Source organism: Nothoprocta perdicaria, unplaced genomic scaffold, assembly GCF_003342845.1.
Source record: "Nothoprocta perdicaria isolate Ctin4 unplaced genomic scaffold, notPer1 scaffold_142, whole genome shotgun sequence".
NCBI lineage: Eukaryota > Metazoa > Chordata > Aves > Tinamiformes > Tinamidae > Nothoprocta > Nothoprocta perdicaria.
The window spans coordinates 378,105-400,639 of NW_020454561.1; the positions used below are offsets into that span (position 1 = coordinate 378,105).

Genomic DNA, 22,535 nt, shown 5'->3' on the forward strand with positions numbered 1-22,535 from the left:
CTCAATCTCTGGGGTAAACTGGCAACCCCTCCTACCTTTTGTCAGATGTGCTCATTGGCAAGACAAAAAAAAAATAAAGATTACACTAAGAGATCTGTAATTGCCCAAATCATGAATTTCCTCTCAGTTTCTTAAACATTCTCTAGTCACAACACATTATTAATGGCAGAGTGAACCAGATAAAAATCCTACTTACTGAAATTTTAGTTCATTATCTCAGTTGTTTCAGAATTCAGAAATGAAAAATAGTATCTACAACACGACAATTTGATTTTTGTTTCCACAAATTTTTAAGGTAACATTTTGACCTMCTCTTGCTCTTAAGCAAGATTATCATTCCTGCTTAAAATTAAAGCAATATTTCTTCCACCTTTGGGGTTATATTTGTTTCAACTTCAATTTCAGGAATAATTCTCTAAAAAGTAATTCCACCTGTGTACTTTCTCCCTGTACATCTTTTACTACTTTTTTTCAATAGATGTTTCAGCTGATATTTTTTAAATCATCCCTTTATCTACACGCTGTCTAAGCTCGATGACAGTTTTCTTTGGTGGTCACATTCTCCGTGTTGAGAGAATCATTCTCTCCCACAGAGATATTTAGCTTTTTTTGTATCTATCCTGGCCCCTCCATTCRTAGGGGAAAATGTGACAGCACCAAGCTGACCTATATCCTCTTCTGAGGTAGAAAACTACACTGTAAGGATGAAAATAAAAGTGATTCTGACAACATGCTATTGCTTTTGCTCTTTGAACTTCATGAATGCTGGACTCACCGACTTCACTCTACTCAATAATTCTCTAAAGATGTCAACATATTATTGATGCAGCATTTCAAAGTAAAACATCTGTGTTGAATGACAAAGTGCAGCCTCAAAATTCTGCTTCTCATGGAGGAAAAAAGATAAAAATGCAGTATTGCGTGGTCTTGAGCACTAAGAGGAAGCATTTCAGACASAAAATATTATAAGGCTTCTGTAAACATCAGCACAGTAACGGTGGAATAAGATTTAGCTGGACATGTTCTCTCAGTATTACATAAAACTATAGAAAAAATCCAATATTTATGTTCCTTTATTTCCTCCCAAGATGACCTTTTCTTTTGCCTTCTGTAGACACTTCTAGACCTTGTTTTCCTTTCTTTTTTTTTTTTTTTTGTGTAGCAGGCACCACACTTTACAGATAGTGAAAACCTAACTTTTTTCCCCCAAGCTCTGACAATGTCACTCCCTCTCGAGCTCTGAGAAAGTCACCCCTTCTGCAGCCAAAGCAGAGACCAATCGCACGCACAGGGACACGCTAAGCAGGAGTTATGCAAGATTGGCAAACTAATTGTTTAGGAGCTGTTGATACTTTCCGAGTATAAACAGGGGTGCAAAATATCAGTAAATCGTGGAAATATGTAAAGGTGCCCTCAAGCCTCACCATCCTGATTTTTTTGTTTTTGTTTTTTTGTTGAACAATAAATTCTTGGGAAACACATTTTTTCATGATTATAAAAGAAACATTTGTGAGTGTAGTACTTAGTTTGGAAGACTATGTCAGGCTCCCAAYTGGATAAGGAAATGTTTATAGAAAGCTGAAAAAGCATGTCAGCTGCTTTTGAGGTTACTAGGCCTTTGTTTCTGTTTTAATCTTGAAAAAAATTGTGCTTCCTCTATTTTCTATTCCTCTAAAATTCCTCTAYTACCTAGTGAGCTACGGTACTGTAAAATTAGTCTTGACAATTTTACCCACTGAAGGAAGGAAAAAAAGAAAATAAAAGACTGAATACATACAGATTTTAAAGGATGGTATCTTAGAAGATTGTTTCCACATGGAGTTCTTTGTCTACTATAACTTTACTACACTTCAGTACTTATTCTAAGGCTATTAGAAATACCATTGCTTTAAAGTTAATAGGAGGCTTGTTTGAAAGTCAGATCAAACCAAATCTTCAATCTCTTCTGTAATTTATCTCCTGGGTTAAAAAACTTAGTATATGTGCTATCTTGAGAACCATATTCACATAACTGTTGTTCTTAACTATCAAACTCTATTTTTTTTCTTACCCAAGGAAATCAACTCTCAGGAAGGCTATTCTGAAACTTTACTCTTTTAATAGTTAAGCATTTTGATCTAATTTCTATGCTAATTTATACTTGCAGTAACATATTTAAATGAAATATTTTTCTCTAACTGCCCCCACACCCACACTTGTAATCTTTCTGATTCTCTGTGGTATGCTAATCTTCATCTAAACTAACAACAGCTATTAATTTTGCCTCATATTTTCATTCTATTAGGACATTTCTACCTGCCCACATACCCCCAAAAGAATCAGGAATTAACAGTAAGCCTTTAGAAATCACAATGCTTACAACTGTTTGCTTTTCAAAAGCACATACTGTRTTCTTGGTTATGCAGTTATTTCACTAATCCTTATTTCCTCCAAATTTGACAGCAGTTTTCCACATGGCATGAGGTCAATTATTGATGGGGTGTCTGTGATGAAATTACTGAAATCTACAATGTTGGTGGGGTTTTTTTTTCTGTTGCTGTTTTTTTTTTAATATGTTGTTTTAATTGACCTGCACATTTGAGAAATGTCTAGTTTGTTCAGATGCCTCTACACTAACCTTCAGGAGCTCTGCTAAAACTTACACTGGCTTTTTTGGCATAGAAAAGTAGGGCATGAGATAAGTTGTTACCTCCCTTAGGTGCAGCCTTCATATGCAACCAACAGCATTACAAACCCAAGAACTAGGAAATGCTCACAGGTGCAACAAAAGTAACTTCACTCAGATGATAAATCTTGCCGATTCCTAACATTTTGGAAGTGGTAACACTAGATTTTGACTTACAGTACTTAGGATGTGGTAAAATTAAGGTTTTAAGTTTGTGTATTAAAAATTGGTAACATAAGCCATTTCTTACATTTTTCTCTGCCATCCTTCCTGCACAGCTACTTTTGAATATACTGCAAACCTATATTAATAACAACAACAAAAAAAATCAAATTAATTATGTACTATAAGTGAAGTGAAAATTCTATGTACTATAAGTGAAAGTGAAAGTGAAGTGAAAAGTGAAGTTAAAATGAATAAGTCTACTGTTCCTTTTTCAATATTCTGAAGAAATCTCATTACTATCTTTCTGGAAAGCCACCAAAAAGAGCATTTAGATGACATATGTAATGAAAAGCACAAGAACCTCTAGTCCATATCAAGTCTTCTATTTTTCAGCTAATTCTTCAGATTTTGAATTCATGCTTTCATGTTTTTATAGGGCCATCACTCTTGAAAAATACCCAGGAAGATGGAGGATCTCTTCACACAACTGTAAACTTCTGCAGAAATGTACACTGGCAACTAAATCTTTCACTTAAAACCAAATAAATAAAGGAGCCATGGAAATGGTTCTGGTGGACAACAAGCTGAACACGGGCCCGCAATGTGGCCTGGAAGCAAAGACCAACATCTTTGGTGGCATCAGAAAGAGCGTTGCCAGTAGGTCGAAGGATCCTGCCCCTCTCCTCAGCACTGGTAGGACCACATCTGGAGCACAGTGCTCTGCCTTGGGCTACCTGGTGCGAGGGAGATGTGGTCATACTGGAGCAAGGCCCATAAAGGACCACAAGGATGACACAGGGCTGGTAGTACCYGTCATACAGGCGAGGTTGAAAAGGATGGAACTGCTCAGCCAGGAGAGAAGGCGGCGATAAATGTCCAATGCAGAGGAGGGGCGTAAAGATGAACCAGGTTCTTTCTAGTGAGGCCCCAGTGAGAAGAAAAAAGGCAATGGGCATAAATTGAAATGCAAGAAATTTCACTTAAAGAYCTTTGATTTTTTTGTTATGGTGTGGGCAGTCAAACACTGGACAGGTTTTCCAGAGAGCTTGGGAGTTTTTCCACCCCTGGAGATATTCAAAACCTGACCTGACCAGCCTCCTTTAGCTGACCTTGCCTTCAGTAGGGCTAGGCCATCTCCAACGGGCCCTTCCAACCTCAGTGGGGTGGTTATGATTATTGTCTCGTCAAAAACTTCCTCCAAGTAAATCTCTGATTCTGCCAGTGCTCAACAGTCTGCTATAAAAACTTAAACATTAGGGTAAGAAGATAGCAGAAGATAATGGGAACATTTTGGTAGCAAGTAAAATATATTTCCTTGGAGTAACTGTAACAATAAATTACAATACCAGTACACTATATCTAAAGGCTGATTTTGATTGTTCTTAATAAACTCTATTGTTCAATAGGGCCTGAATGTCTAATGCAAACTCCAAACCTACCCTTTAAACAAACAGAAAAGCCAGCCATAAGTGACTAGAGCAGAATAAACTGATGATTTTACTGTCTGGAGAGAAAAAATATATATATGAGTATATAAAATATATAGCAGAAGGCAGCTAACAAGTTTCCTGGAATTTCTTACTGTCGAGATAATGGAAAAGGAATATGTGGAAACAGGCCCAGCGGACTTGGTACTTAAAACAAATAAACAGCCTCCCAAAGCCCTAAACGATGCATAGTAGACAGCACACTATTTAATACTACCAAGGCATTGGGCATAAACTTTTAAAAATTCAATAAGGGAGGAAAAATGTATTCCTCTTGACTTGATGCATATGCTATCAACACTGCGCAATATGGCTCTTTCATGTTGTCCTAGTGCTTTTAAGGGTTCAGCAGGGATTGAGTGTTTTTTAATAAATATAGTATTAACCTCACCAGCAGACGTGGTCTCTTTTTGTGGAAGACAGGGTGAGCATCTCACCTCCCCAGGAAAAAAGTTTCTTGTAAAATAAAAAATTAAGTAAGACAAATTCTTTTGCTTCTCTGTTTTACTTTAGCGCTTATGTGTTTACTAGCTCTTTTCAAAGATTTTTCTTTTTTCTTCAATGAAAAGGAATCAAGATTTAACTAAAGGCTTACAATTCTCACCTAGCAACTAAATTAATAATAGCAGTATTTGTAACTTAAAACAATATAAGACTTTCTCCTACAAACTTTAAAAAAAACACACAGTTTGGTTTATAGTCATATTAACTACCTAGGAAAAAATAGTGAAGCTTCAAAAGTGATAAAATGGGTAAGTTAGTTGTAAAATGGCAGAATAATGGCTTTTAGAGGGAGAAAAACCTGCAGCTTCATGTTGTTCTTACAAAGCGAGGGGAACAGTCTCTACACACTTCTACCTGTAAGGTGGGTTGCAAATTACAGTCAATCAAATAAAACCGTAGTCTACATAAGCACCGTATAAACCTTTAAAATGCAAGAAAATGAGGAATTAGTGAAGTGAACAAAATTATCAAAATATTACCTGTCTGAAATACTAACAGAAAAGTGAGAAAGCCATTATGTTTACGGGAAGAGACGGTTTTAATTAAATGAATCTTCAGAAACTGTCCTATCAGTAAGCTCATTAGTTGCAATAAAAGCTCTTCCTGCTGATCTACAAGCACTTAAAAACCAGAATTTGTTATACTTCAAAGAAAAAAGGTATCTTTAATTCATGTACTGCAGCAGTGTATTAAGCCTACTTCTAGTATTACAAAAGCAGATAGGAAAACCTTAGCACATAACGGAAAAAACAAATTTAATAACCTGAAGTAAACAACTATGGCATAGGTCATACGTCCATTGCTGCTTGCCTGTCACAGATATATACACATAAAACCTCAAAATCCCTTGTTTTAATGGAGGATTTATATATATATGTGTGTATATATATATAGGTGATTTTACACATTTTGAAGTCCTCATATCACATTTTAGGAATTATACTAAGATGTATAAAGTACTATAAAATAGAAATTAGTTTGACAACAAACAGACATAACACTGCTTTTAAAGCCTCACAATTTATGTTAAGAGCTTAATGAATGACACTTATACAACAGTATTATGGAAACTATTTGATGAAACACAAGGAACAAGAATATTTCTTCTAAAAGGATGAAACAGCTATCACATTTTAAGGGAGAATCAATCAGCAATGCATAGCTTTGAAAAACAAATAATTGACTGATTAAAAATGAATTGCTAAACATTGCAATAGATATATGTTAAATCTGAAGGATATTGGAGAAAAAGGGGAGCCCAAATGGAGCCGATTAAGAACGTTTACAGTATAATTGATAAAAGTATGGGGAAAAAAATACAAACTGACAAAAAWATGGAAACAGCATTTTAAGAAATTCAGGGAGAAGCGGCAAGTAAAATACACGTACAAATATGAATGATGGGAAAGGGAAGTGCTCGCTATTTTGAACATTATTTTCAGCCAGCAGTTGAGAGAGACGTTCTGAGACTGAAGGATTTCACAGGAAGGAGTTACCAGGTGCAGGACGCAGGGGCTGGATGCTACAAGCAAAGTTGGATCAGGTAAGAACTCTAAAAGGCACCTTTGAAAGAGCTTGGGACAAACTTGCACTAAGGCTCTTGTCAATCTCTTGATGGTCACAGAAACAGAATATCAAWCAAACAAACAAACAAACAAGAGAGAACCGAGATGCATAGCAGAGTTCTATAGGGTCAAATTAAATGACCACCAAATAATGGTCTATTCTCAAATTAAAATTCATGTAGCAAAAGATGCATAAACAGCATTTGAGCAATACTGGACATAAAAATTTGATTTAGAATTTTAAAAGGGCATTTACCAATAACAGCTTTATGACACAATAATTTCACATTTTATTTACAGAAACAAGTATGCAAACATGATACAGAAGCTCACAACAACAACAAAAAAGCTTACAACAAAGCTATGGAAAAAAAGAATATTCTTAGTAGCCATCATAGATTTATTCTTCAGTATTAATTATAAAAAAATATATATTTCGGAGAACAGTTTAGTGCAACCATGAAGAGAACTGTGCTGCCCCTAATCTTTACTAGGCCAAAGGTAGAAAACATGTTTTAGAAACAAAACATTGAAATAAAATATGACCAGTATGGCTCACATAAAACTGAGCATTGTAGTATTATGATAAAAATCCAGAGAATTATCGTGCATTTCTTCACGCAGCAGGCTTTCCACCACAGAAGCACATATGCAAGCAGAAGCTTCCTAGTGGATGACAGGGAAAAGAGAGGCAGACTTCCCACCTCCTGGAACATCTAGACGTAACCCTCATAGTCAGCAATCTTCCAGATTTAATAGAAATTTGAATTACCCCCAGTAAAGAACACAGGATTATTCCTAAATTCTGCTTCTTGGGATGGAGAAGCTCCTGGCTGTATATCCATATTCTACCAGAACACAACCCATATATTGTATTTGACTAGATAATCATCAGGTTATAAGATTTTTGATGACTTTCCATTTCAGTCTCCCTAGTGAGCACAGTTCCTTGTAACACCTGTGTTTACCAGCTCGCTCTACAAGCTGTAATGCAAAAACAGAGGCACGGTAGAACTGCCAAATGCTATTAAAATTTGGCATTACATGGCACATATTTGAATGGTTTATGGTATTCATGCATAAATTCCAAAATCAAAACATACAAGGGAGAAAATAAGAGACTAAAGTAATGAACTAGCAGAATATTAAGCCTAAGAAAACTTAAGAAAATATTAAGACTAAGACAAYTAAGAATTAGGACAAGTTAGGACAAGTTATTTAAAATAATAGCAGTTAATGAGAAGGGCTAAAATATAAAAGCACTTATTGGTTATATTCTAAAATATGTAACTTCTCCTCTGGGAGAAAAATATGTAACTCCTCTGGGAATTAAGGAAGATGTCTATTACAGAGATCATAATCTGGTTGCTGTTTACTGGGCTKATATCATCTCTATATCTCTATCTATCTATATATATATAAATGATTTAAGAGAATCTTGGTAGACCAGAATTGTCATCTAATCTCCACAAGATTTAATAAAAGGAGCAATCTGAGACAATTCAAGGAAAATTAAACCATCAACGATCACCGTCATTGATGGTTAACCTGTTAGCATCGATCTGTGTATCAGTGGAATGAATCAAGCCAAGTTACTCCCTTAGGCTGGATAGAGTTGGCTCTGACCAGGGGTTATTCATAAGCAATCCTGAACTGACCTTTGGGTAATCATAACCAAAAATAGCCACTTAATTAGATAAACRCACTGGTACACTGAGTTGTTAGAGATGTCCTGGGGCTCTGCCTTTTCTACACAGTAAAATGCAAATACAAAAGTCTCTCAATTAATACACTGAAACAAATGAAAGGCATAAACTTGAACACACATGATCATTGATTTTTGCCCTACAGCACACTTGAATCGGAACAAAGATCCATCTAGCCAACAGCAGGTACTTAAAAAAAGGATAGAAAATCTACTAGTAAACAATGATAATTTTACAGGATACATTGTGGGGTTTTTTTAAAATATGTATCTCAGAATCTTTCCATCCAATAATCAGTAGCCTCATGTAAAACAATTAGATAATTAAAAAAATAGCCTCTTGTAAAACACAATTTAGTTACTCTGGCTGATATACAAAATTTAACCACAATGTAAACAACAACATGAAAAAATCAGTGACAAATTGATGGTGGCTTCTATGAAAATACTGAACATATAAAGGAGAGACTTATTACCAATACAAACAGTTGTATGAAGGACTGGAAAGTATTTGGCAGGTCTTGGAATATACCTGAATTTTTAAGTGTTTATAAAGGACTAACTGAAATTGGAAGTGTTAAGAACACTGGTAACAACCGAAAATCTACATGAGTGACTGTTATCTCAAATTCTCTATCAGGAATTTTTGCAGTTTGTAGCAGGGAGACTTGAGTGAGGCATAGTAGTGAGGCTGGGCAAAGCAACACAGATAGACACTGATATTCTAATAATCATATTTTAGCTTATGTCAGTTAACTCAGACATCACAGAGTCACAGAATGGTTGAGGTTGGAAGGGACCTCTAGAGATCATCTAGTCCAACCCCCTGCTCCAGCAGGGACACCCAGAGCACGGGACACAGGGCGGCATCCAAACGAGTTTGGAAGACCTCCAGAGAAGGAGACTCCACAACCTCCCTGGGCAGCCTGTTCCAGGGCTCTGTCATCCTCACAGCAAAGAAGTTCTTCCTCACATGTTTCCTGTGCTTTAATTTACACCCATTACCCTTTGTCCTATCACTGGCCACCACTGAGAAGAGCTTGGACCCTCCCCGCTACATTYTCTCCTCAGGTACTTATAMATGTTGATAAGATTCCCTTTCAGCCTTCTCTTCTCCAGGCTAAACAGGCCCAACTCATTTGGTCTCTCCTCATACAAGAGATGCTCCAGTCCCTTAATCATCTTTGTCGCTCTCTGCTGGACTCTCTCTAGAAGCTCCATGTCCCTCCTATACTGGGAAGCCCAGAACTGCACCCAATAMTCCAGCTGCAGCCTCACCAGAGCTGAGGAGAGGGGCAGGATCCCCTCCCTCCACCTGCTGGCAATGCTCCTGCTCACTCCCCCTGATGCAGGCCAGGATCTCACCCAGTTCCACCCAACTTCATCTTCCTGCAAGAACATGACAGTGCTGAGGCGGTGTCAGCTTCTAACTCCATGCTTAGTCATTTTAAATTCATCTGTGAGTTTATTTGCAGAAGTAATTCCTAATTCAGAAGTTAAATGTAGAAATCCACTGCTGCTCATACTGAGATTTATGAAATTCCACCCTGCGTGATAAAGCAGTAAGAAGACAAAAGTGTTTTCCCAACTTCCAGTGCTACTGTTGCATGAAGAATTCACATGCAGAAGAGATTTTTTTCTGATTTATAAAAATATAAAATATTTAAATGGACAAAATTGAAAGCCTTTGTACCTTTCTGACTTAGAAGGCACTGAATACCTACTGTTCTTACAGTTTAKAAGATCGAAAATTTGAAATATAGAGTAATGAATATCTCCAAGAATACAACAGTTCAAAATGCTGATGTATGGCATATACTATTCATAACAACCTCAAAAATAATATTTGTGACTAATAAAAAATCAAAAGGAATCAAACTTTCAGTTAGTTAATACATACCTTTACTAGCTTTATCTAAATGCTGAAAATCCTCTACAAAGTTTAGGATATCCTGATATTTTTCTTCACAAACTTCTACAAGAAAATGGAGCAATGTTGTTTTTTGATCTGCTGAYTTAGTGTCCTTCAGCTAGGAAGAAAGAAAAAGTTAAAACTTTGAGAATAATACTCTACATAAATATATTTTGATAAATAATATACAATATTAATTGTGAATACAAAAATGTGAAGAATGAACTGCTGAACAGGTATACACCTTAAGTAAAATTCTAAACAGTTTGCGGTTTTATTTTTCACCCTGTTGAAAGCTCTTACCAGAATTGCATTAAATGCTTGTTTTGTCATTCTATGCAATAGATGAGTTTCTATACAAACACCACCCACGATCTAACCAATATAGAAGTTGAGGGCAAAAGTATAAGTAGATCTTGAGAGTGCAAATTGTCAGAACTAAATCAGCAAAATCTACCATTATAAGGCACAACAATCCACTGTGATCCAATTTCACTGTCTGAAATGACCTGCACCGTAATGAGGCGTACGCAGCAGGATGCCCAACCCCAGGCCTCACAAGTGCTGGAAGTTGCAGCACTCTCAGCAAAGCAGAGGAGTTTGTTCCTCAGTCTTTCACAGCACAGACCTCACAGCTTAAGGATACTCGGGTTCCTCCAACATTCTCAACCACAAACTTCTCTGTCTGAACTCTACAAACAATGAACAGGATTTGAAGCCCCACAATTTGAAAACTCATATCCACAAACAGAAAGTATTGCCATTTTAAAATAACATCTTACAGAAAAGTGCTTGTCTATTGTCTTTTAAACCCTATTTCTGCAAAAGAATTTCTGCAGAAAAAGCACCTCTATACATGATATGCATGAAGTGTCTGCAGGGATCAATGCTGCCAAGTTATACACAGTACCTTAGAGTTTCTGACAAAAATATTGTTAGTGAAGAATAATTAGCACTAAATAAATATAAAACGCATGTTAACCAGTTTCAGTTTAAAGATTGTGTCTTAATCTGGTTACCATGAAAGACACAAATGGTTGGCAATGCAAAACAGCAGGAGAGTAACTAAGAAAGAATATCCCATGGTTGCCAGTTTCTTACAAAGATACTTTTCTCACATCTGTACTTCCCAGTACTCTCAAACATCTCAGAAAGGGCATTTTAGTGACATTAGAAACAGATAAGAATACATTGTTTGCTTTTTCCATGCTTAATTAAAATACTTTATTTCCCATGCTTAATTAAAATGAACAATTGTGTATTGGTAATTACCACTGAAGTTAATATTTCACATTTTACTATGAAAATTGAGAGATGTTTTTCAAAGAACAAGATATGTCCATAAATACAATGATATATACTCTCCTAGCATATGCTTCCATTAAATCAAATGGATTAATTCAAGATAGCGTTTCCAAAACAAGCACAAATTGGGTACTTGGAAAGGGGAAATTACACTCGACCAACCTGAGAGTCTTCTATCATGAGAGGACTGGAGGAGTGGACAAGGGGAAAGGAGTGATGCTGGAAGGAGTGATGCTAGTTATCTTGACTTGAGCAAGGCTTTGGAGAATGTCCTCCATAACATCCTCATAGACAAACTGAGAAAGTGTTGACAAGCAGACAGTGAGTGAGAATGAAAATTGACTGAAATGCTGGGCTAGCAGCACAGTAACCAAGCCCTGGTTAGTCATTAGCAGTGTGTGCCCAGGCCAATGTGGTTTCATGTCCCCACTGATCACCCCAGCATGGGACAGACTGCACCCTCACCACGTCAGCGCATGATTCAAAATGTGGAGAGTTGATGCAGTAGACGGCTGTGCTCCCACTCAGAGGGACAGCTGGAGAAACAGGCAGTCAGGAATCTCCTGGAGCCAAAAAAGGCTCCTAGTGAGGAATAAACCCTGACAACAGGGTACAGGCTGGGGCTGACAGGCTGCAAAGCAGCTTTGCACCAAAAGATCCAGGATCATGGTGGAAAATAAACTGACCTCGTACCAGCAACTGAAGCAAAGATGACTAACAGCATCCTGTGCTGCATTAGGGAGAGAGTTAAAGGTAGGTGAGGGGCAGGATCCTTCGGCKCTGCTCAGCACTGGTCAGAGCACATCTGCGGTGTCTACTGCAGTGCTGTGCCCACTTCTGGGCTCCGCAGGGCAAGACAGACAGACTGGAGACAGCTGAATCCAGCAGCGAAGCCGCTGATGTGCTGAATACCTGGGCCTTTCTTTGGTGTTTGGGATGATGATAAAATGTGTCCTTCTCAGCTGACACTGGTAATATGAATTCAGTACAATAGGAAAATGAAACACGCAAACTCCCAGGGAGTCAATCATCCTCTCTCTCTCTGCAAGTTACACTTACCCTGGGAGATGCAGTGCTAAAAACCTGAAGTATTATAGACTCTCTATAGACTATCTCTAAGGCCAAGGTTTTTGCTCTGTCTCCAACAAAACCTGTAATAATTTACTAAGTTGCCTGTAATAATTTGCTAAGTCAATACACTAACCTTCACTGACATTAAGGTGGCATTATCTTCACTCAGAAAAAAGAGCAGGATTAATGAACTACCTGCCTGAAATATACACCATGTGTATTTCAAATACATGAAATGCTTTGTAATTTGAACTTCAATTTTATACTTGAAGATTTCTTATGCAATATAATTATACTGAGTCCTGGGATGTATGTTTATGCATTGTGAATGAAGCCTGGGAAGGAATAAAACAGCATCAACAGTTCGGAGTGCTGTATGAGCACCAGCATAAACAAAACCTTTCTTTATGTCCTTATAGCCTTCTGTCTACTTTACCAACCTGATCAAAAGTAGCATCTTTTAAGCATATAAGCAAAACTTATGTGCTAGATATATTTTTTTTTTACATCACCATCAATACGAAGTTCCTAATTATCTTTGTAGGAAGTTTTCCTATTTTTTTATCCAAGCTTCCTCTGCTACCACCAAACCAATTATTTTATCTACCTTAGTTGCACCGATCAATGTCTAAAAGGCTTCTTTATCATAAATTAATAACCTAAGAACACTTATGTCTTCCTCCTACTCCTCACATTTCTTTTCTAAATGAAATACACCCAAGTGCTTTCCTTTTTTTCTTACAGAAGTTTAGCAGTATTACATGTTACTACACTCTGGATTCTTACCAGTCAGTCTGTACATTTTTGTTAGTGCTGCATACAAGACTTCCCTTAAGGCCTTCTCAGTATCAAATACACAGGAATAACCAACATATTTAGATTACACAGAAGGCCTTCTAAAACACAGAAAAAAATGCCTCTTTTGCAACAGAATTTATTGTTGAGTCTTGCAACCCCAAATAACCTCTGCAAACGTAAGATCCTAGTTTATCAAACGCATTTAATGCCAGTGCACTACCCTGTTAGCCAGGTCTTGAAACATATTTTCTGGAATATTACCTAGATACTTCTTCCTTATTTTCATTGTTTATATATAACAGAGCCCCAAGTTYAGTATTTTGTGACAGCCTTTCATCTTTTTCATCTTCTAGATGCTAGATTATTTCTCCAAGATCATGTTGATCCTGCTCTCCTAAGTACCTGTAACATTTAACTTTGCATGACTTATTACTTCCATAAATATATATATTTTTTCAATTTCTTACACTTAAAAAAAACCCAGAGAATATAACTGGATCTAGGACTGATCCTGGTAAAAATGTATTTCTAAAGAACTCCCAAGAGTTCTTTAAAACTCTTTAGTAGTTTTAACTAAAAGAGAGTAGTTCACTTAAAGAGAGTAAGTATCTCTACTCTCTGTAGAGAAAGCCTTTAATTCCTATCTTATAAAATMTATTTATTTCTCAACAACAGGTATTTTTAAATTCAATGATTTTATCTACACTACATTCYTCTAGGTCACTGCTACATGCTTAAGTATTTACTTTAAAATAGGTATGGCTTATAAGTTACAACTTGAATATGATACCTATTTTCTGTGTATTTAACACTGGAATACTAGAGTAACAGAACTTCTGKGCCATGGCAGAGTAAGGCTGATGATTTTGAAGAATGTAGGAGTTAACATAAAAGTGTTACATTTTCTCCATTCTGTGAGAAGGAAGCTATGAAAAGACAAAGAATACATCTTAACTTCAAAAATAATTCCTTCTTCATAAGAATTGTTAAACACATGTCTGAATAGTTTGCMGTGACCATGCAGTGGGTACAGGAAAACAAAATTGGAATTGTTAAGGAGTCGGGAGGCGAATAAGCTTAGATTGGATTACAAATTAAAACTTAGGAAAGGATAGATATCTTATTGCATATACCTAATCTTTCATCTTTTGGCTTTTATGTAAGAAAAAATAAATGAAACACAGGGAAGTGATGAGATACTGAGCTTTAAAATAAAAGARTCAGATAAGGAGAGGTTTTATGCACAAGAGAGAACTGTATAAAAAGAGAATAAAATGTGACAGTCAAAAATATCCAGACACACAGGACTGTAATGCTACTATAACAAAATTGATACAGTCCTTCTGCAGCCTTATTTAATTAGGCTCTGTATTATTTCCTAAATATAGAAACTTGCAAAATTTTATACGCAAGCTAATCTCCAAGCACACTGTACGAAGTGTAGTGTATCACTGAAGCTATCAGCTACTGTTAAGAATAATGACAAAAATGAAAACAAATTATYAACTGCCACAAAGACAAAGCCAAGTATCTAGGAGTGTAATTAAAAAAAAAAAAAAAAAGAGTGAACGCAAGAGCAGGACTTAGCACGGGCATTTCAGAACTCACTTTACACAAGGAGCTGAGGTTGTATCCAAAGGTCTGCGCGTTCCGAGAACCTGCATTCATGTAGTTTCCCATTAACAACACCAGTTCCAGGAGCTTGCTGAAGCTTTTACTCTTCTTTATCTCTTCACAGGCAGCACTGACAGCCATGATGTCAGGTTTGATGTTGTTCACCTGCTCCTCAAACTGAAGCTTAAAAAGAATAGCACTGAGCCGTGGCCGTAGTCTCTTCACATTGCTCATCTGATTGAAAAGAAAATAGGAGATTTCCTTTAAAATTCATGCTATACTTCGGCACTGTACAAATGCATACCATCTGAAATGATTTATTGGTGTGACAGGCTTGAGGAAGCAATATATCTGCTATAACTGATAGCAAATGAACGAATGAATGAGAGACACTTGGGTAAGCAACTGAAATCTCATCTTGTGGTTAATAAGAACTGCCTCCATCTTCCCATCCTTTCCCAATAACTAGTATGTGTAAGCAATAAAAGATAAAGTGTCATCATATATCACATCTGTCAACTCACACACCAAATCCTATAAAACTAATCCAAGTTTATGACCCAGTAGTCGCAAAGTAATGAAAGTAGTTCCCAAATTTTGTATAAGTCGGAATTTACCAAAACAAGGCAAATCTCATTTTCTGGTACAAATATTTCAAAGCTGATTGCAATAAGATTATACTATAAACTTGCTGGAAAACATAGCTTTGAAGAACAATTTCTTCTATGAAACATGATAGCATGTGTTTATATATGCCAGTATTTATAGGGCACTATAGTCCTAGCTCTTACACAGTTAATTGGATGGAACAGAACACTCCGAAGGAAACCAAGAGCTTGGGCAGACTGTATGCAAAACACTGGGCCTGCTTTATGCTTTACTGCTCAGGGATTTTCAAGTGAAGTTTCAATCTTCCTGCAGGGMTTTGGTCAATGAGTTTCCACCCTGGAGACAGTTTCCATATCACTGCCATGCCCAGACTACGAGACTGCAAATTGTGTTTGTTCTTTCAATCAAGGAACCKGTAAGGCATTCCATAATTTCCTCCTCCTCTCAAGCTTCCAGTGCTCCACCCAGCCATGCAACTCCACACGGGAATCTTAACATCTTAGGCACTGAATAATACTTGGAAAAATGCAAAAACACTTAAGTTAATTTTAGATGAGTTTTAGATATTTCCATTCCTATTTCGTCGCTGTATGTGTTGCTTAAATTCAAATACCGTTAYTTTTCCTTAACAGCTATTTTTAATAAATATATCACACTACTGAATGCTATTTATTATCTGATGAACACAGAGCATGTGCCTGCAGCTCATCCTGAGCTAACACCCAGACTACAACCGCTGTGATGGTTTTACTGCAAGACCAGGCTGGGAGCTGCTCTGCAGGTTAAGGCTCAGCAGTGGTTGAAGTGTCCTGCCTGCTCTTAGGGTCCCTTCTTCAATTTCATTTTATCTGAAAGGAATTGCGCTTACATGCTCTCCTGTACTGCAAACTCAAGCATTGCTAGGGGAAATAACTGCATATTTTACTTCAAGATTTCCTATCTGAACTAAAATGCAAATGTATATGTGTATTTTTTCCACTGCTAGCCTAGCTATGGGTTACAAACAATTCCTTAAAGCCTTAGAGGTTGCTGTGCTTTGAAGGGGGATGTTGCTATTTCATGGTCAACTTTTAAGGGCACTCTCTATGAAACCTATGCATCTGAAGATCCTAGAAGCATATAAACCAGAATCTTAATTAACAAGTTCTGATTTTCCAAAAAAAACATTTGGTACTTTCCTATCTTAAAATAGAGTCAGACATTAACTGCTAGAAAGAGAAATATATTTTACTTTTTCATGAGACATAGTAATAAGTGGACTGTGACACTTATTTTATACTCAAAAGTTCCGCAGGAACTTAAGGAAATATTTCTTGACAGGGTGACAGAGCCCTGRAAGAGGCTGCCCAGGGAGGCTGTGGARTCTCCTTCTCTGGAGATCTYYCAAACCCACCTGGATGCCRCCCTGTGCCCCRTGCTCTGGGTGTCCCTGCTGGAGCAGGGGGTTGGACTAGATGGTCTCTAGAGGTCGCTTCCAACCTTAGGGATTCTATGAAGGTGTTTAATGAATTAATGTTTCTTCATTTCATGTTACCTCCTTTTTTTCCTCAGTAGTGTTTCATGTAACATTTCAACAAGTACAAGAAATCTTAAACCAGGTATTTTTAATTTTATTTAATCGCATTRCCCTTGGGAAAATAAAATCTCACTGTTGAACTGCTGCGATTATTCAAATTCTCCAAGACTATTGCCATCACTACTATACATTCATAACCAATAATGCCTTTTCCTTTCTTTYCAAAAGGTAATTTAAACCTTATTCACTAGTAAATTACAACATTAATTTAACTTTTTAATTCATRGGTAAGTCTTATTTTTTCTTCCAGAACAGTAATATAGAATTTCTACTATTCRGTTTTCTTTCATACCTTTTAAAATTGATTGGGATAGGAGTTGGGAAAGGAAGTCAGGAGAAAAATAGCTTCAAAGGAGTCCTTTAAATTACATTTGGCTGTTCAAATGTGGAAAATCTGGTTTAGTCCAGCATATCTTTCTAAATGTTGCAATTCTACTCTAAATATGCAACCTATATTATCTGCTTCAAATAACTTCTTTATGAAGGTCTTGTGGAACTAATTATATCCAATTAAAATGTTTGTCAGCACTGAAAAGATTATCTTGATTATAAAAAAATGCTACATGTGCTACAAAAATTCTAATGTTACTCTATATGCCAAACCAAAAATGGCAATTTCTAAAGACTGAAATAATAAGTATTCCACATCACAGATATGCATTATATGGACACAAAAAAGCACTTACGCATAAAGAACAAAAGGCTTTATCAGAATGGACAGAACCCCAACAGATCATTAAGTTCCAAAAATTTATGTTAAAAACAGAAGCAGAAATATCTTTTTGGAAAAATGAGAAACGAGGGCTCAGAGTCTCAGAAGAAATGCCACTGTTTTTGGTTCTATCTATTTACCTGTTTGCTATGTCGATATTGAGAAGGGAAGAGGGGGACAGTTTCCATAGCACTGTAACAGCTTTCTTTGTGATATGCAGTCAGCAAATAAATTCCAACTGTTATGTTCATGCATCTTATCACAAGAGATAAGAAAGAAAGTGGTGCAATATTCAGAGGATTATGGCTCACATCACACACTTTCTTAAGCACAGCCAATACACATAAAAGTTCTAAAAAATTCCTCTGAAATCCTGAAAATAGGCAATCAGAATAATTAAGGAGGTAGACTACACATGTCAGAGAACTCTGTGTATGGGTAACACAGATTTACTGATCTCTTGATCTGAAGTTTAGGCAGTGGCATTTTCCTAAAAATAAATCATCCAAAAGTGAAAGGATCTGATATTAGACCTGAATTTCTCAAAACTTTCTATTTTTAGCAGATCTAACAGCTGTCAGAAAAAAATATTTTCATTAAAAGGTACATATGGAACAGATGCCACTAGACTGAAAAGCTTTCCTCATGGGAAACCAAGTCAGAGCTTAGCTTCGAAAGGATCTTCTATAAAACCTCCAATTCAGCCAGATGGCAAAAATAAATGCCTACCAGCAGTCGAGAAGTCACTATGGAATATGATCCAGAATAATAAAATCTTGAACCAAAAGAAAACTTTCTAGAAGTGAAATGGATCTAGCTGCATTACAGACAGAAAGATCTGATAAACTTAACTGTAAGAATTCTCATTTTCTTTCCTGCTATTAGGAATAATAAATGACTCAAGCACTGTATTAGGGAAAATTAATCTTTCGAAACTCTCCTAGGAAAGCTGGAATTACTGATGGAGAATATTGAAAAGCAACAGATACACAGAACTACTACAGGATGACAGAATAAGGTAAAATTTATGTAAGAAATTCTATGGGAAGTAGTTAATCAAAATTTCTTAGCTATGTTTCATTTCACCACTTCAGGATTTTAAACAAGCTGAAATGGCATTAGAGATACTCAAGCCTCAGGTATTATAGAGGACAGAGTACCCACCTACAGATACAGCGAGAGCTGAATATTTTCCAGGCTCCAGTGAAAAACATTAATACATTCTGAGCTAGTCTCAATGTGAGCATGCAGGTGAAACCATCACTTGAATATGGAATTGATCATTTTAAGTGTTTGYTGAATTATTTAAGACAAACTAGCCTTCATCAGGCCTCACTCTAATCTTCAATTTACTCTAGTGAAATCCTCTCCTTTGGTATGAACTCATTAAAAACACATCCATCAATGAACAAGCTGTGAAATCATGTGAGGACAGCTTGCCAAATTCTATTCAGGTTAGCTACCACTGTACTTCCTAACAAGGTCTGGGCATTAATTATTTCTGAAAGAATATTCCATAATTCCCTCGGTTTTCACTTTGAGTAAATAAAAGTACAGTGCAAAGGAATGTTTCTCTTTCTTTGCCCTGAAAATATGGGAGGATAGTTGTGGGATTTCTAAATGTCACAGATTTCAAGATAGGAAATAAAGCAGGAGCTCTCACACAGGACTCCTGAGACGCTCTTCTTGGACATGGGCTGTTGTACGTTTGCCTACACCAAGGTCAAAGATCCACTAAAAGCATTGTAACAAATATGAATATTTTTAACTACAAAATATTTCAGAAGGAAGGACAACATTATGAATTCAGAAATGGATTTTTCTTGGACTTTAAATCTATGTTAATAAATCTCTGTCACTAACGATTACAAGCATGGTATAGTCCAAATCTTTTACCACAGAATTCAGCTCCCTCCATACAGCACGACCAAATTAAAATTACTATTGCAAATAGTTTGTGGTGTATCAGTTGTTAGCATTGCTGGATAGTTGGCATGGACAGACTGTATGCCTCAGCATTAGCAATGTTAAGTAATTTACGCAAAATAAATTGTTGACCTTATTGTGTGGGGAAGGGGTTGGGAGGAGGTGGATTCGCGCTGCCAGGACGCAGCTCTAACTGCAGTTTCTGGGKGGCTTTTTTAGTTATTTGGATAGTTGGGTTTTTTGCTGCTGCTTTTTGTGCAGTCACAGGAAAACCTAACCTGCCAGAACATGCAGGCACATACTCTTCACAGTRGGCCAACTATATTGCAAGTATTTTGACACTCACCTCTATAAACTGAGAGAGCTAAGAGGTAACAGAGCCCTGGCACAGGCTGCCCAGGGAGGYTGTGGAGTCTCCTTCTCTGGAGGTCTTCCAAACCCTCCTGGATGCCGCCCTGTGCCCCGTGCTCTGGGTGTCCCTGCTGGAGCAGGGGAGTTGGACTAGATGATCTCTAGAGGTCCCGTCCAACCTCAACCACTCTGTGATTCTATGATGTAGATGATCCCTTGCCTTGCCCTGAGGCCCTTGAGATGCCTGGTTGGGAAACACAGGGACACCTGCTAAAGCCCTGAAAAGCTGGAACCAGCATAGCTGCAACACAACAACTTCCCTGTGACTTGACTCTCCATCTCCTCCATCAGGAGAAAGGGAGATACACTTTGCAACCATGGTAACTTGTCTTAATAAATAACAACGATAAGGATAATTCTCAGCAGGCACAAAACTGTTCAGTTTGGCTGGGTCCTCAGCCCATGAGAGCTGGCCCATGGTAATATCCCAAATATGCTAGGAATTGTTTGGGAAACTGCAAATCTGCAAGGCCAAAAGCACGACAGTCTCTATTCTAGCAAATCAGAATCTGAATCAAAAGCAATATTAAAACATGATAAGAACTGACCTCAGAGGGTTTTGGTCACTATTATGTGACCTGTACAATTTTAGGGAGAAGAAGAAGAAAAAAAAAACAGTCTGCATATGCCAAACTTCACTTAGAGATCAAAGGAATTGAGTTCATGAGCTCATACAGAGAAAAAAAAATACCAAAACCTGTATAGATTACCTGAATCATTAACATTAGCAAGCTATTTTAATGAACTATTATTTTGCTTCCTCTCAAACAAAAATGCATTGAAGAGCAAGAGAAAAAAAGTATTCAATATTTGCCACGAGTACTCTAGAATAAAACAGTAATGAAGACAAATTCACTCTCTGTCATTCCGGAATCTTTCCCCTTATTTAAACGATAACGTGTTGGCCATGCAAGACCTGAGGTAAGCATAACTCAAAAAATGGTATATAATGCTGTGCTATCAAATCTTTCTTATATTTAATTTGAGGAGAGGAGAGGAGAGGAGAGGAGAGGAGGGGAGGGGAGGGGAGGGAGAAAAGAAGAGTGGGAGACAGCTTGCCATTTGAAATGAAGTTTCAGGTGGCTTATCTGGTAAAAGGAGATCAGATAATGGTGCTGTAACCTACACGATGGCCAGGAGTTGCAATCTGGTATCATGACTGCACAGCATTTATTTTCATCACAAASCTGTTTATGTGTATTTAAGTAGTGATATCACAGTAATTGCAATATTTATATGCCAGAAGCTATCCAAAACAGATCAGTGTATATAGAGAATGATTAAAAAAAAAAAAAGGAAGGCAAGGAAACAACCTTCAGAGGTCACTCACTACATTTTAWTCCCCTATGAGTGAAGCAACTGTATCACACAGAAGGGATATTAGCACCATCTACTCACAAAAACACCCTGATTACGAAGGCTCATAACATCCTCTAGTCAATCTAGTCTATTGTTATTGTTACTATTAAAAAAAAAATCCCATTATCTAATCTGTATCTTTTTTTGTAGATAATAGAAGCCTATTACATGCTGCTGTATCAACCATCAGTATGCAGGACAAATTATTCTCTTCATCTTTCCAGTTTTCTTGTACATGTTTTGAGAGAAAAGCCTCTCTCGGTCTTAAGTTGAAGAACCCCAATTATTTCACAGCACAGACAGCTAGCTGGTCAGCAGAAGACCCTTCATCCTAACTCCATGGCAAGAGGGTCACAGCACATCATACACAAAACCACTTATCTCACTGGCCCTCCAGGTGACTAAAATGTTAAGTCCTAGAGCAAACTGATACATATTTGCCAATGAGAGAAAGAACTAATTAAAAAATATACAAATAAATAAACCAAAAACCCTACACATCACACACACTGTTAATAGTCACCTGCTGAGATGACCTGCTGAAATCCCTTTCTTCTCTGATGGGTCTCACTGCAGTTATGTGACTCATTTTACAGGCATAGTATTTATTATTGACAAGTTCTATATAATATACTCAATATCCTTTCATAAACAATGTAACCTCTAAGAAAATATGGAGGTGAAGTTCATTTTGGAAAAAGTTACTTTAAGAAAATCAAGTGCAAAATATAAACCACAGTAAAACAAATACAACTGAATATTTAAATTTTTGCAAGCACAATGATGCTTCATCAAGAATTTGAACAACAAAACATTCAAAACAATTCAAGATAGTATTATGTAGAGAAGGTAAAGCACTCAATAAAATGAACAGCTTTAACAGTTTTCATAAAATAGTGCAAAGATGTATGCAAACAAACAACTCTAAAAGCTCCAAAGTAATAGCTGATAGCATCTAAGCTCTGATACAGCATCCTGCAATAAGTGAAAAAAAAATAACATACAAAAAAATAAACCATTTTATCTAAAGAAAACCTAATGTCTGGAAAGGAAGATAAGGGTAATAAAGGATTTATTTTATACTTACTGCTGTATGAACAGAAAACACAAAAGTGTGAAACGACTTAAAAAGAGAAAGATAAGTGCAGAAA

The 22,535-nt window shown here is 36.8% G+C and overlaps 1 protein-coding gene across 1 annotated transcript in view; it reads right to left on the minus strand.

Annotated features, from left to right (window-relative positions):
* Nucleotides 1-22,535, minus strand: part of DIAPH3 (diaphanous related formin 3) — a 185,000-nt gene that overhangs the window by 82,148 nt on the left and 80,317 nt on the right. The window contains exons 22-23 of the mRNA XM_026034312.1: nt 14,786-15,025; nt 9,992-10,121 (exon numbers count right to left, since the gene is read on the minus strand). Coding sequence (XP_025890097.1) covers nt 9,992-10,121; nt 14,786-15,025 — 370 coding nt within the window. The remainder of the gene's footprint in view (nt 1-9,991; nt 10,122-14,785; nt 15,026-22,535) is intronic.